This window comes from Branchiostoma lanceolatum, chromosome 12 (genome assembly GCF_035083965.1).
Source record: "Branchiostoma lanceolatum isolate klBraLanc5 chromosome 12, klBraLanc5.hap2, whole genome shotgun sequence".
Taxonomy (NCBI): Eukaryota; Metazoa; Chordata; class Leptocardii; order Amphioxiformes; family Branchiostomatidae; genus Branchiostoma; species Branchiostoma lanceolatum.
This window is the reverse complement of record NC_089733.1, coordinates 9840734-9857884: the sequence shown is the minus strand read 5'-3', so window position 1 is coordinate 9857884 and position 17151 is coordinate 9840734. Positions and strand designations below refer to the sequence as shown.

Below are 17151 nucleotides of genomic sequence, written 5' to 3'. Positions count from 1 at the left end.
TAAAGCAATCAGAGATGGCAGATTCACTCCTAGGCAATAAGTTGACTAAAGTGAATGGAAAGTGATCTGGAACTAGTTTAGCTCAAATGAACTCAATGAACACATGAGCTAATCTTTCACTGGTCGTGACAGAGAAGACAGACGCTATATACAGTATTTACAGGTTCATTGTACCGGGGGAATTCCCCTTAGCTCTTTTGGACAAGCACAATGAACAGCGGACCACGGCTTAACGTCCCGTCCTAAGGACTGCGACCCTTTCCGGTAGCGTGCATGTCGGGTGAGCGACAAAGCCGGGATCGAACCCGGGGCTTCTAGTTCCAGAGGCAAGATCGCTAACCACTTGACCACGCACGCTACGCTAGTTAATTACACTACGACTACACACTCTTACTGTTCAAAACTTAAGTATGTTAACAGAGTGAGAAACATGACAGGAATCCTGTTTTGAATTTCATCTCTCAGATGAAAAAATTTATGTAGGATTTTGCTAGGGTTGGTTAGGTAAGCGTAAGCAAAACATTACATTACAAGTACATTATAAAGTTGCATAAAAATATGACAGTGCATGCATCGAATTTGGTCATAGATAACATGTACAAGTATGTATAGAGACATCAGTCATACTGTTATGTAACTTCCAATCAATTGATCAATCAGTCAATCAATCAACAATCAATGAAATGATCAACAACACAAACCAACCTTTTGGTAAGGATGGTGTCTTGGTCTCAGCCATGTGCGAGTGTTGTAAGATAGCAAAACACTGCCCTAGACATTGCATTGTGGTTTGTGACGTCGCTTTCAGTAACAACAGATCATGGTCCAGACTTCGAACACCCTGAGCCGCTGTCGGCAACCCCTCTATCACCCTCGACAAGGAAACCTGGGGGGAAAATGTTCAATATACTGTTAATCTATTGAAGTTTGTGGCACCTAAGGTTCACAGCATGGTAACAAGAAACGAAAGAGCTAAGATCTCTAAGCTTTTGTGAATTTTTGTTTAATAATTATTGTGAGTTTCTGACTGATTCTGTCTAATGCTTTTTTTTCCACTGGTTCTCATAAAGCATTAGGCCACACCAATTTAATTTCGTGGTTAACGGATTTCTTTTTTAATTTTAGCAACAACAAAAAATCATGAAAACAGAAGGGTAGGGTGAAAACTTGCACCTGACCCTGTTCACTCCCTGAAATGTGTGAAACACAGAAAGTACAAACTTTCTAGATTCTGTTTTCCTGTTGATTTTCCAATCTAGCATTTTTTTAAATTCCGTTTGACCTAACTTCCTGTCAGAGTGCCTAATGTGCCTAGCATGTGGAAACCAGCCACTCCACTGCATCCTTTGACCTAACTTCCTGTCAGAGTGCCTAATGTGCCTAGCATGTGGAAACCAGCCACTCCACTGCATCCTTTGACCTAACTTCCTGTCAGAGTGCCTAATGTGCCTAGCATGTGGAAACCAGCCACTCCACTGCATCCTTTGACCTAACTTCCTGTCAGAGTGCCTAATGTGCCTAGCATGTGGAAACCAGCCACTTAACTGCATCAAATGACTATGGACACACAAGCAAACAAACAAGCAAAACCTCCATACACTGAGGTAAAAATGAAGAAAGAGTCTTAAGCAAAAATGTTTTACATAACTTGAAGTTAGAAATGGCGGTTAAAAAGAGACCTGTTGCTGCTCGGCTTGGTGCAGGATTTCCCGGACGTTCTGGAAGGCCTGCGGTTCGTGGACGGGCGGCGCTGTGGGAGGAGTCTTCTTGTGAGGCGTTGTGTGAATGACGGGAGCAGCGTTGGGGGGCTGGGACTGAGTCCGGCTGGAATATGACAAAAGTAATGAATGTAAAATCATTTAATTGACAGAGACAAGCTAACAATACAAGATACATGATTTTCACAAATCGATCAATCAACAACTCTATTTCTATTCTAAAATTCTATTTTACCGTAATCAAAAATCACTACTTCAACAAGACATAACATTTACAGTTATACAGTAGATTCCAATTATTTGTATACCTTTTTTCTGTATATTTCGTATTTCTGTATAGAATTCCAAAACACCAAACCATTTACCATCCACTCAATGGTAAAAGCAATGTATAACTGTATCGTCCATAATCGTAAAGTTCGGTGTATTATATAGAATCTTGTCCGATTTTATGTAAAATGACCTGAAACTATAGGCTAAATTTTGGGTTTGTATTGTAGTTTCGGGAGCGGGGACGCCGGTCTTATTTTTATAACTGTTCGACAATCGCACTCTTTTGTTTCTTGCTATTGTTCTGCTTTCAAGCAGTCGATATCGGTACCTTTGACACACGTTGATCTCATCAAAAACCTGTTTTTCAAGGCTCAAACGATGCGACGAAAGTCAGCGAAACGTTAAGAAAAGCAAGATTTTTGCCCGAGCATTTGAGCCTTTACGCTGTGATTTGCCGCGATTTGCCGTTATTTGTGGCCGTATTCGGCGGAGAATGTATTCTTTAAACTCTTTTCCCGTGAAAATGCTGCTTATGTAGCGTAGATGAATCGTATTTTACAGCGCAATTTCACGTAAAATGTAGTGGCGAAGGCTGGGTGACGCCGGGGAAGCCATCTTTGTTTACTCATGTTTACCGCGTGTTCTAAGCGCTGATTGGTTTGCGTCATGAAAACATGCGCTCTGATTGGTTTGCTGCAAGATTTCACGTGATCAACATATGGCGGGAGTTTTTTTTTTGGCAGAAGTATCCCACGCAGTTCGGGCTTATCTGAACAAAATAGATCGCATATTTATTCCAATATGGTGACGTTAAAATCGCGGGAAAGGTAGGATTGTACTTTGATAAAAATTTTGCAAAATAAAGTTACGATATCGTGAGTCAATATCGAGTGTGTTTGTGTGTCTTGCTCAAAATCCTATTCGCCCCCCCCCCCCCCCCTTCCTTCGGGACGTCAATATCACTAGTTCGGGGAGTCGTATAGTTCGGGGAGTCGTATAATTTACGCTGACAAATGGGCTATACAGATATGCGGAATCTACTGTACAAAAACTATTAAGGCCCATCTTTACATACAAAGAAGTCTTGGACATTTTTACAGTGTTTACTTCATTAAATGTCTTTTCTAACACACTGATTGTGTCTAACCTTTACAACGATAATTCATCCATTTGTTTAGACAAGAAAACTAAAACTTTGAACTTACTTTACTGCTCGTTTGGAGGCAGTTGAGATGGGTGTAGTGGGTGCACTCTTGGTGGAGCTTGGAGTGGAACTGGAGTTGGATATCGAGTGTGACCGTGGATGGGGTGGAGGTAGACTCTGGAGAGACAAAGGAATATACTAATATTAAACAACACTGAATCTGTTCCGGCATTCATTCTTTTCTAGAATTATTGTAGAACAAAGATCCATATTGGGGGTACGTTCTTGACAGGAATAAACAAGGTTACTTGAAATAGTTTGTAAACTATTTTTTTAAAATACATTTTTGGACCTTCAACTTGTTTTACTTCCCAGATAATCCCGTGAGGGGCAAAGTAGGGATCCGGAGACCTGAAATCAAATGAAGGTTGAGAAAGTTAGCACTTAGATTTTGACCCAAGTTGCCAAAAATGTAATTTGCAAATTGGATAAAAAAGCATTTTGAGCCAAGTGAACGAATATATTAATTCATCTCACCCATTAATGTAACATGGCAATGTGTTGACTTGCGTTTTATGAAATTCTTAATAACAAAAAAAAATCTAGCTTGGTTCAAGTTCTCTTAACCATCTCAATATCAATGTTTTGTGATAATTTTACAGACCAGATTTGCACTGGCTATACAGAAGACCAGCATAAATGGAGATATTAAGCATGTAATAAAGTGTTACATATACATGTACCTCTCATTCTAGCAATACTTCAGTTACCTAATTTGTTCAGCTTGAAAAGGTATTGCCATCAATTGTGATTTGTGATTTATTCAAATTGCAAACGATACAATACATGTGGGCCACAGGCAGCTGTTGCTGGTGTCGTGGCCCACACACAAGACAATACAAATCACATAGACTACAAATGAATAAACAGTGGTAAATACAATCTAAAAAGCAGCGTAATAAATATAAATATAATAAATTTCATGCCATAATGACCCTAACAAAGTCATATTTTCCTGACCACTACCCATATGGAATATAAAAATTTAGCTTCTTTAAATCTTGCTTTACTTTGTTCTACAAACATCTGGAAAACAACTGATCGTATTAGTTTTGCCTTCGTTGCGAATGAGCAATTCCGTGTTAACTTCCATGACGTCACTACTGGTCATGTCACACACAGTCACCACGTATCTCCACCCACAGACTAAGATTCAATTTACATGCAAATTCTCTGAGGCTTTAAAACATCGTTAACCCTAATTTTCTAACACAAGCTGGAAGCTTAGTGCTGTGGGTACTGGTCTAATCTAGTCTGGCATTTATTGAGTCAACATTTACATTTAAAGCTGTAAGATATATTGTACAACAAACTAGAGGGGAGGTGGAAGGGAGTGTTGCATTGGTTGTTATTGTTTTAACCTTGACTTCTTCATTTTGTAGATGTCATTTAGAGGTCACTACCCCTCCCACATTCGATCTTCTAATATTTCTACTGTTTTGTGGTCAATTTTGGTGTGTATTTTCTGCAATAAAATATTCCAGGGCATTACATATTGCACAATTGAAAGACCATTTTTTGGGGTGAAATAAAAACTAATACAAATTCTCAAAGTGATAATCATCAATTATATCTAGAAATGTCTGGAAACTTATTCCCAAGGCTGCTTTAAAACGACATGTAACAAGCACTTTCTAGTGATGAGAAAAATTGATGACTTTTGCCTTAATTCTTTTATGTACTACTGAGAAACATTAGAGGAGGCTTTGTAACAAAATTTTGGTCTATATCTATCTGTATAGTTGAAAATTCTCTAGGAAATACTTCTGATCAGTGAAAATGGAAATTCTATTGTTGGAAATGCTAGTGATTAAAACAAGCTTATATTTCAGACTGTGTCTTTATGTTTATGTAATACATAATACATGATAGATAATTCTGCATTCTATTTACTTTTCATAATCTAAAAACGAACCAAGGTATGGCCTTAAGTATCTACATGTACTATAGATGCTATAACATATTAGGAATTCAAACTACAAAGCAGTACGGAATGCTTAAGGACAAAGATATCTGCTTTGAGGAACCGAAAGCCTCTTCAGCACCAAGGACAGGTCTTCTTTGTCTACCCAGTGTAACAGGCTAAATTATAACTCTGGTCATGAAACGTCCCGGGTACATTCTGTCTAGGGTTGCGTTCTGGCCTGTTACACATATATCTAAAAATGTAGTACTACAATTTGGCAATTTTTCTTCAGGTAAAATAATCTTCCCTGTTATCATTTTGTGCAATTTTTCTTCATTTAACCTTATGCAATTATCAGTTGTTCAAAAATTCCCCTGTACAAATTTTTCCCTTCCCTTCCATTATCTTTAAATTCATTACCTTTAAGTTATGATCCTTACTGAATGGTCCCAATGGTTCTATTATATTTTACCGTTCACGTTTGGATGATCTTGATTAATGTAGTATGTGGGAGTACATGTATGTACAAAAGCACGGCCTAGGATTGATAACATCAAACAGCACTTAACAGCAAGACGTTTATATCGGCTGAAATGCACAGACAGGGAGGAATACCTAAAAGCCATGGTTGCGGATAAAACATTTCTCAAGACTGATAGAAATACCACTAGATTTATTGCATATTCTTAAGTCCTACAGATATGCAATATATACATCATGACAAAACATGTCTTACATTATTGATGTATGCAGTCTTTAAAATCTTCCAAATATGTGAAGTAAGATGTGACAAGTTATCACTGCAGTACTTCAATATCCCCAGGGCTTTTTTTTTCAGATAAAAGGTTTGAAAGGAAAATACTGAAGGCATGAAAGGAAAGTATATTACATTCAGAGTAGGAGGGAGAATACTATAATTATATAGGAAGGGGAATGGATTTATATGCAAATTTTCAACATGCTCTTGTTGTTTGATATCAGATTTGGGTGTATTCAAATTCCACCATCCTTTAATAACTCCTTTAAACAAGAGAAAAAATCTGGTGAACAACTATTGGTAATACCATTATAAACATTTTTTGCACATACTAGTACAGTTGTGTAAGAATGATTAATAATATTGTGGATTCACAGTGGAAAAATGCTGAAAAAGATTGTTAAGAATAATATATTGCTTTTAGTAATAAGGGGCATTCTGACTCTCAATTAGTAGAAGGCACATGTGGGAATCAATTATGGCTTTCCGAGCCTTGATGAGGGATGAGGAAGACTATATCCTCCTAACATCTGGGTCTAACCATAGATCTTCAATTATAAGGGAGGATGAAGAGGATAGGGATGTCACAATGGTTGCCATGGCAACTGCTATGACGTCTTTGACAGTGGGTCACTGACTTGCCAAATGGTTCAAATGCAAGCAACATGATCAAAGGGTTTTTCTGAACAGGCCAACAATTCCATTTCAGGAATTAGGATGCATGGCAACACTGTATTGTGTAAAAATGCAGAAACTAATCAGACAATAAGGCCACACCAATTTAATTTCTTGGTTAACGGATTTTTATTTTCCAAAAAAAAAAATTTTAGAAAAAAAAATTCATGAAAACAGAAGGCTGGGCTAGCCTTCTGTTTTCATGGTTTTTTTTTGTTGTTTTTTTTTTAAATTCTTTTCTAAAAATCTTTTTTGGGAAAATAAAAATCCGTTAACCAAGAAATTAAATCGGTGTGTCCTAAGCCAAAAAAGTTACTTCATTCCCTCGTGTGAAATAAAAACTAAAATTCCCCCTACCTGAGCCAAGGTTTCCGTGTGATACTGAGCTACTGAGCGTAGTCGGTTCACCCACTGCTGTCGCTCTTTAGCATCAAATGCTGGAAAACAAAACAAAGTCGGTCAGCAGAAATATGAAATACATTCAAGTAACTGGATAGTTTTGAAATGTAAACAATTAACCTCTAAAAGTGCTGCGTAGCCAGAAAGCCAAATTTGCTGCTGAATCTAGAACAGTTTATTTGGTCCTAGTCTTTAAAAAAAAGGTAACAGTTGTGTTTTATTCTCTAAACAATTACTGTATGAATTACCAGGCACAAGCATAGTGTTTTTAATACTCTACCAGCAATTGGTTGACAAATGGTGTGAAAATCAAACAACAACCAATTTCTTTGCAGTCAAACTCCTCTGTAAGAAGACAAATCAATCATTTTGTTGGATGGTCACAATTAGTGCTCCCAATCTCCTTTAACTTGGCCATGGTGACAGGATGTATAAGGGAAAGGTTTAGAAGTGCGTGTACTACAACATACTATGTAGGTACATGTACTGTAATCAATATAAGCTTCATCCCACAACACAAATACAACATTTCAGCTATACAAACAACAAAACAAACAGTAACATACAATGTCATGTAATACCGTTACTTACAGATTGAACACCAAATGCATGTTGATGTTTAAAACAGAAGGGACCTGATGTAGACTGTTACACGAGCAAATTTGCACGTACGTACCCTGGGACATATCCCAGGCAAAACGCATGGCTGATTATTAGTCAGGACACTTAGCGTTATGATTCCTGGCTTGTGGGCTCTCCCTGCAACTGATCACAAGCTAAATATAGCAGCAACCCACTGAGGCATACAGAAAGTGCCGTCTTATGTACAATAGACTTTTTTACTTTCAATTTAAGTCTCAATTTTGTCACAGGTCTACCATGTCTACCTGCACTGCATAATCTACATCTGATCATAATTATTCCACGAGCTGGATTTTTACGTATCCTCACGAGACCCAAAATCAGATGTGAAAGTGTGATAAAAAACAAATTTAGGTCATTTCTGTAGTTAATAACACTTTATGATATATATGCCAATTTTTGACAGTTCTATAACCATTATAACATGTCTGCTCATTTTTTGGTACTTTTACAAATGAAAATGCTATTCTCCAGGGGCAGAGATAATAGCTGCAGTTCTAATACAATAATAATAATAATAATAACTTTATTGCACAACAATTGTACAAGGTACAAAGTATGGCATTCACTGGTACACAGATAACATAACTGATATAAACCATACAAAGACGGGACTGGCTGTCCTAAACACTGTCTAACCCCATACTTTCGTTTACCTTAGTTTATAATCTTTGTCCAAAATAATCATCAAAAATGACTTAAGCCAAAAAGAACACTTACTAATAGTTAACATTCCTTAAATTAGATATCCATATAGCAAATTCAAAAGGTTTTTTTCAAAACTTCTAGTATCAACCAGAAGAAATTCGTACAAAAAACCCTGGCAGAACACAGTAAAAGCAATACATTTCCTTAATTCCTCCTTTAGGGGCGAGATTTATAAAAATTCCTCCCTCACGACTGGCGTGCGCTGCCCTTTATACGGTGTGAAACACTTCTGCGGTGGTCGTATCATCTATCATCTCCGTCGTTGCCATGGCAACTAATCGGATTATCCAACCGGATTGCGGGATTATCATTCAATTTCAGGCGGACACAGAATGTACCTTTGCTACGGTAATGCCACTTGCTTAAAATCGTTTTTGCTTAAAACCTAGGCAATCAAACCTTGATACAAAATTACACATCAGGCCAGGAGAAACATCGTTACCATGCCAACGGGGATGATTGACAGTCCATCTGATTGGATTAAACCCATTGTGTCAGGCATGAAAAATGGAATCTTATTTGTGATTTGATTTTGGCTCACCGTGGAAGGAATGAAGCTGGCTGGAGGTGCTATGATAAATTCCTTCAGTATCATGGACATTTTTCCTATAATATTCACTTTTCTTAGTTACAAAAATTTTTTGTTTTAGATCCTGGGCAACACACCTTGCCCAAACTTGATACAACAGAGGAAGAGTAGAGCTATGACCCAACACACATTAGTAAATACAAATTACAGAGAATTACTTTACCCTTGAAAGTCCTTCGTTGCCGATAAATTACCATGGATTAATTCCAAGGATAATCTAATTATCAATATCCCATGTTAGAATATTGCAAACAACTTAATGATGACTGCTACATATATATATAGATTGTACATTATAGAAAAACACATTACATTCTTGATGTGTTTGGTAGTACATGTATATACTTGAAATATTTACGGTAACCCAAACATTGTCCTAAAAACATTAGTTAATTTTTTTACATGAACAGTATATGCTATGTTTTCTGAATCATACAAGGTTTTAGCACAACACTCCCAATTCATAATAAGCCTATTTCTCCCCTAAGATTTTGAATAGATCAATCTTGTAGAACAGAAACCCCTTTCTTACGTACCTTTCAGTGTCCACATGAGTGAATGTAGGGTTTGCCATTGCTATCTACCCCTGCTAACCAAGTTCTCTTCATACAGGCAACAAGGAAGATCATGACTGCCAAATAAACTGTCAATCATGGCCTCCTTATAAGGGCATGAACCAAACCACTTTTCAGAGAAGTATTTTCTTTTTATCAACATATCCTTTTTCTTATCAATATATCTCCAGAGTCATATTATTAATTTTTTTTCTCGGTGTTTTTAAGTTTGATTGTATTCCCTCTGTATCACATACTCTGTTGTATATTTCTCTTGAATTTTGTGAATAAAGATTCTTTCACCCTTGTTTGTCTAGTGGCATGGTCCATCCCTTAAACCCCCATTATAAAGAGCACAAACAAGGATCAAGGTCAAATCCATTTCTGTCCCTGCATGACATTATCTTTTGACAAAAGTGCATTTTTCGTAACTTCTGTTTTTCTTTTTGTTAATATTTGGTACAAAGACCATTTTCCATATATTTTTGTATCTATCATTTGCTCTTTCTCTTTTAAACATCTGCTCAATGAATTTCTGAAAAACAAAATTCATATATGGTACAAGGATTCTGTAACATTTACAAGACTAGTACACTAATGTATAGAACATCGAAAATCAGTACTGGTCTTGAAAACATTCTCTATAGCTACAATGAATGAATGAATGAATGTTTATTTCCGTGTCCTGCGACAAAAGTCGCCCAGCCCATACGGGCTTATAAGACACCATACATAAGAATACATAAACTTCAGAAATGTAGGAGGTACAGTAGTAAATAATGATAATCAGAAATAAATCATAATAATAGCAGTACTGAGTAACAAAATAATATGAGCATAATAAAGTGGAAACACAAAAAGGGACACACCTGGTACAATGATTCAATTCAAGAAAGCAGGTGGTAAATGAACATAAATTAAATTCAAGTCAAAAGTTGTTGAAGGAAACACACGTATACATGTATCAACTCAGTATATAACAGTCAAAACAGTATATGACAGGGTAGAAACAAAATCAGACAAAGCCAAAACTAGATGCAAAATAGAATCAAATTGTTATGAGTAGATGTAGTGCTTACGTTCCCTCCAAGCCTTTTGAATGTATGAAGCAATTTCAAATACCCCCTCCGTGAATAACCAGTTAAGTTTTGTTTCATCTCTTTCCCAAATGATATCAGGTCTCTTGTTGTACATTTTGTTGAACAGTGTTTGGCGTAAACTGTCGTAAAAAGGGCAATAAAATAGGAAATGGACCTCATTTTCAATTTCATGTAGATTACATAGTAGACAAATTCTATCATCCTCAGGAATGGCATTAAATCTTCCTGTTTCAATAGACAAAGGTAATATGCCCGCTCTCAGCTGGGCACACAGAGATCTCTGGGCTCTTGTAAGAGGGAGTGTAACATATCTCTCCGGAGAGAATGAGTCTTTTATCAGTGCATACGTTCTTAGTTTTGGCTTAAGCCAGAGCTCATAAGCCCACTTTTTTTTCATATTGCGAGAATAGTACATCTTTTGTGAGTCTCGTGTCGCCTCTTAACCTATTTTGAAAAACATGTTCTTGTTCTGATTCAGAGAATATTTCATACAAGTCTTTACTCCAGGGACCATTATTTCGCAGGTCCCATCTAAAAACCTTCTTTGTAATCCTGTCGTCAGACATATTCACTAGCCTGTTCCACATAGCCACCATAGCCCCTTTCCATCTAACTTCACACGGTGTCCAGCCCATGTCACCATTTATGGCATGAGTGGGAGCAAAGCGGTGAACGCCAAGGAAGCACCGAATGGCTCTATTCTGAATAACAGTGCTTTTGTCATACTTTTTAAAACCCCACACACCCGCAGCGTAATCCAGTATAGGACAGACACATGAACTGTACAGTGTAGAGTAGGCTTCATATCCTAAGTCTTTTAGGACTTTAACTTTGCCAAGTACATGTGTATACCTCCCAAGGCCCTACCCGCAGCATCTGCAAGAATAGTGGTACCAGGGGTAAAAGTCATATGCTCATCTAAATGGAGACCTAGGTATCTATACGAGCTTGTATACTCAAGTTTCATTTCTCCAAACATGAACTCATAAGTGCTACGCTTAGTGCCACGTTTTCTAAAGTGCATAATTTGTGTTTTAGACTGGTTGATCATCAACCTCCATTTTGAACACCACTCTGTTACTATGTTCAGCATTTCCTGTAGCTGGCCTTCAGACTCAGCCATGAGAACAATATCATCTGCGTACAGTAGTATACTGAGTATTGTATCGTCTATCCTCACACCAATTCCAGACTCTTTCACTACTTTTGCCAGGTCATTGACATACAGAGAGAATAAGGTTGGTGATAATACGTCACCTTGCTTAACTCCAACCGGAGTAGGAAACCATTGTGTGTTGTGTTCATTGAGTTGCACGCATGCCATTGGTGATTTATATAATGTCATTAATGCTTCATAAAACTTGCCATCTACCCCGCATTCAAGCAATCTGTAAGCCAGGAGATCCCTATCTATCCAATCAAAGGCCTTTTGAAAGTCTATATAACATGAAAAAGTAGGTTTACCCTCCTGAATCCTTGCTCTAATAACAGTAGAAATTGTATATATGTGATCAATACAGGCTCTCGCTTTGCGAAAACCATTCTGTTCATCTACTATCAGATTTGAGGACTCCAGGTATTCATTTAATCTATTATTAAGGACACTTGTGTAGAGTTTGTAGACTGAGCTCATCAGGCTTATTCCCCTGTAATTCATAGGGATTTTGGGATCTTTCTTGGCTGATTTAGGGATAGGTTTTATTATTGATTTATACCAGATAGACGGTATAAGGCCACTATCAAAGCATTTTTGCACTAGACTATACAGGGAATGCAGCAGATTTGGGGTTTTTAACATTTCGTTAGAGATGTCATCAATTCCACTGGCTTTCCCCGTCTTGGCGGAAATCAAGGCCTTCTCCACTTCATTAAGTGTAATTGGGGAGTTTAGGGACGGATTTGAGGAGTAAGAAGAATCGCTCATGTTCCTTTCAAGTTGTACTTTCAGTGAACAGATCTCTTGGTAAAAGTCTTCGTCAAATTCAGCATCTCTATCCTTCCCTGCGAGTAAACCTGCAAAGTCATTTTCCCACCTTTCAATTACGCTTTTCACATCCTGAATCAGACTTCCTTTATCATCAGTGACCTGCATAGGAATCTTGGTACTACGCCTAGGTCCTAGTTTGTTCACTTCGTTCCAGAATCTTTGGGGATTGTTAGTCTGGAGACCTTCTAGTTCGAGGGTTTGTCCTCGCTCGTATCTTCGTTTATAAAAACGAAGCTTTTTATCGAAAGCATGCTGCTTACTTCTAAAAACTATCCTGAGGTCTTCTCTACGCCTCCTACTACCCTTAAATCTGGTAAATTCACACTCGGCTTTCCGCAGTTCCGACCATAAGTTATCTAACTCGGCATTCCAAAATGCTTTACCAGGGCGATAAAGTTGTCTATATTTTGACACATTAACAATATCAACATCCTCACCTGACTTTAATTCATCATGTAGAGTGTCACAAAACGTGTCATACCAAGAGTCAATGTTGGCTTGACTTTCATGCATGGCTTGTAGGTTGTCTATCATGTTACGCAAAGCCAAACGGCTAACGGCAGAGGCCAAGAAATTCCCAGGTAAGTGTCTGATATTGTATTTCTTTGTCCTGCATTGTTGTGGCAGAGACTGTGGGTTTTCAACAACCTGGCTTCCAACATATTAGTCAAAGATAACACAGAATGATCTGGCAATCTGCTCCGATCGCCTATCAAACTTAAACATGAGTAACCACATTTCTCCACAATATCACTTGCAGTAATTACATTAAAGTCACAACAGGTCTCGAGGCAATCGTGGGGCGTAAGAATATAATCAACAACTGCTTTACCCTTTGTCGAGACAGAGGTGAAGTTGTTATTGTGTTGGCAAAATCTGCCATTTACCATACACATCTTCGCGTCTTTTAGAAAGTCAAGTAAACTAGCCCCATGATTGTTGACTGTTGTGTCAAGCGTCACTCGGGGAGGAATGCCGTCTATTTCTGTTATACAATCATCAAGATCACCTGTGCGACTATTGAAGTCACCACAGACATAAATACCATCAACGGCTTCTAAAGCGTACATTTGACACAACAGGTGGGAAAGGAATTCGGCGGCATCCCGTCCCCATGGTGACTGCTCGGGGGAAAGGTAACACGAGAAGACAACAAAAGTATATTCAGACCTTCTGTGCTCAAAATGCAAACCTAAAATCCCGTCAACATCTTTGTCAAGGATCATAATCTTATACTGTTCAAACAGGTCGTTTCTAACGAAAATGCCAACACCTCCTGAGCCCTTGACGGCTTTGCGATGGGTCTGAATTCGATTGTGACCATACCATGTATAATTATCTAACTCAATTACATCATCAGCTTTCAGATGTGTTTCATTTATGGAGATAATGTCCGGCGATAAGTGTTGCAGTGTGTTTTCTCTTAACTTACAGTTCAGTCTTGTCCAGCCATTAACATTCCAGTGAACTAGGCTGATCTTCTCCCGCACAGGTTGGGCATTCCGTTCTCAGGGCTGGGATGACGGCGTGTTGTCGGCACGTGTGTCGCGACCGTCGCGCCTCTGGACCCGTCCGCTGCCGGTGATGAAGTAATCCTTCCCTCCTGGAATTTCCCGTAGCAGGGTCCGGAAGTTGAGTTCTATCAGCCTGTCAGTATGGCTTTTCGCCGATCGGATGAACACTTTCTCATAGATGGGGTGGCTCTTAAGCTTCTGTTTCCCTCTGAGTACGGCGATCTTCTCCTGGACGGAACGGAATTTTACCTTCACGACACCGGGACCGCGGCCTCTCGGCTTCATCCTCTCGGCAGCAACAACAGGCACATCGGACTGCATTCCGTCGTGTAGCAGCTCCTCGATCCTCTCTCGGATAACTTCACCTTCCTCAAAGCGTAGACCTGAGACAATTACCGACTCATCAGGGTCGAACTCGCCCGGTCTGTCGTTTGATCCAGCCATCTTGGTCTCGATGGCCTCGATGCGTGCCCTCATGTGACCCATCTCCAAGTCGATGTTGTCTCCAATTTCTTTGACTTTCCTTTCCAGCTCGGCTTTGAGCTCATCCCTGGTGTTAAACAGCAGCTTTTCCAAGGAGGATTGTAGGCTGTCAACCTTGCTGTTCAGCTGTTTCTCCAGCGAGGCCTGCATACCATCGAATTTCTGGTGTAGAGCTTTTAGCTCGTTCATAATGGCGGCGTCTCCCTCCTTTTTCCCACCATTAGCTTCCAGCATTGCGTCTCGTTTGGCGGCTTCCCGAGTCAGTCGAGTACCTTTGTCAGACATTACTCGGCCTTTAGGTATCTCAGGCAGACAAATTTGCCTTCTTTCAAAACTTAAATCACAAACTGACAGCGATAGTTTGGCAAATCTGCGGAGACTCAAAACCGCCGCCCGACCTCGTCACTGACCTCCGACCTCTCCATTGCTTTTTATTTCTGAGTATACATATAGCACAAAGTCAAAGGTGCTATTCTGGAAAAGTCTTAGTACTTGCAATCTGTGCACACCACAGAAGTGAAACATACTGTAGGTTGGTTCATGATTCCAGTAATTCAAGGACAGGTGCTTTGTCATCAGCATTCTACAATATCCTTGGTCCAATTGATCTTGATAGTAAGTTACATAACTTTCAAGGCAACTCTAAGAAATGATCTTTGATTTTCATGGTCTTACTGATATCTCACGTTGCTCTTTAATCCATTTTGGTGCTATGATTTAATGTTTGGGGCTTGAGGTGTTCCAATAACTATACTCTCCTCTCCCAAATAAACGTACCGGTACGTTTATTTTTTTCAGCCTCAAAATCCACCCAGTACGTTCTTATTTTGGACAGTACGTTTATTAATTTTTTGAAAATCTGAGTTTTGCTCACCAGGGATCCCATCAAAATCGAAATTTTGGGTGTTCCTGCCCATATTTCCCCGACATTTTTGCTCATAATTTGCTATTTTTCGGCCTAGCGGCGTTGATTTCCCTGCTGCTATGACCCGGCATTTGAAATCCTGGCGGTACTAACATGTCAGTCGATCTCGCTACAAAGTAAATGTTGTTATCTCAGACAAAATAAGACGCCACACTTAAGTTTTGAAATCTATTTTTCATATAAACAACATTGACAGTCTTTTTCTCGTTCTAGACCATCTGAATTCTTACAGAGATCGCAAAATTTGCGCTCGAAAAAGACAAAAACATTGCCAAAAGAACAACCTTGGAACAACGTATTCAACACCATGAATGCTCAAGTTAACGGGGGGTGTCCATAGTCCGGTAAGGTCCATAGTCCGGTAAGGTTTTCGAAAGACTTTCTTTTTTATATATGTCCCCTTTCTCCTTCCAGTATAAGCATGATTGAAATATTTTTAACAAATCCAACGTGGTAACTAAAAAGCACTTTTCTATTTGCTGGAATGCCTGTTAATTCGACCTACATACATGTATAGTGATCAACTTAAAGGTGGCGTTCACAATATAAATCCTAAAACATGTATTTCAGTATGAGTTAGAGCATGATCATTATAAATCTTCCATATCACTGATGAATAATAAGAGAAAACACCAATGAATATGAAATGGTATGCAACCTGTCATACCAATGGCAATCTGGTATCTACATGTCCATAAGGCATACAAGGATATCACATTGTTACAGAAATTAATACAGAAAACTCCTAAGCAGGCACTTGTGATTGTTTACGTGTCCAATGGAGCTCAGGCACACGACTCAGTGAACCTTCCATCCTTCTTGGTTCAGTCCTTTCTTCCTCAACCCTTCACCTAGTTATATTCAACCTCCTTACAATAATTAATAAAACCAAACCTGTCACCATTTACCCAATGTCTGATAGGAACAACCAAGATGGAACAAAAGCGGTCTTTTTTTGTAAGAATTCAAAGCATATTGCAGGATTAAAAAGAATGAATTTCACACAAGACCACCAATAGTTTGCTCCATTCTTATTCAAACTCCATTCTTATTCAAACTACCAAATCATCTGGGTCTTGACGGCTGTACTTCTAACAACAACTATTATTATAATAATATTTATAAAATCATATTATTTATTGCAAATTCCCCGAAATATCAATCTTCAAGATTGTCACCTATAACATTGCACAACATTTTAATAACTTTTTATCACAAACTAATTTCTTTTAGATTTTGAAAATACAATGTTGTAACTTTCATGACCAACAGATGTCCACCTACATGTATTATATCATTATTTAAGGCCACACCAATTCAATTTCTTGGTTAACATATTTTGTGTGTGTTAATTTTAGCACGAGGACATCATTAAAACAGAAAGCTGGGTGAAAACTTGCACCTGACCCTGTTCACTCCCTGAAACTGTGTGCACCAAAGTACAACTACAAAGCAAACTTTCCTCTGAGATTCTGTTTTCATGTTGATTTTCCAATCTAGCATTTTTTCAAAAATTACATTAACCAAGAAATCAAATTGGTGTGGCCTTGAGGTCAGAATGGAAATAATCTATCCCACAACCTTTTACACTAACACCTGGTCTTTGCACTTTTAAAATGTACATAAAAACCCATTACTGTTACCGTAAAGTTAATCTTCTAATCACAGCACTTCACACCATAATAAATAGTGATCCATTTTCGTCTTGACTTTTAAG

At 38.4% G+C, this 17151-nt stretch overlaps 1 protein-coding gene across 3 annotated transcripts in view; it reads right to left on the bottom strand.

Moving 5' to 3' along the window:
- The window catches only part of LOC136446151 (oxysterol-binding protein-related protein 11-like), a 31265-nt gene that overhangs the window by 7414 nt on the left and 6700 nt on the right, over positions 1 to 17151 (bottom strand). For 2 of the 3 annotated variants that reach the window (XM_066444461.1, XM_066444462.1), the window contains 4 exons: positions 6891 to 6970; positions 3197 to 3312; positions 1680 to 1824; positions 706 to 886 (listed from right to left, as the gene is read on the bottom strand). In XM_066444461.1, the coding sequence (XP_066300558.1) occupies positions 706 to 886; positions 1680 to 1824; positions 3197 to 3312; positions 6891 to 6970 (522 nt within the window). Of the gene's footprint in view, positions 1 to 705; positions 887 to 1679; positions 1825 to 3196; positions 3313 to 6890; positions 6971 to 9407; positions 9512 to 17151 lie in introns of those variants that run through there. The other variant, XM_066444463.1, reaches the window with a different exon arrangement.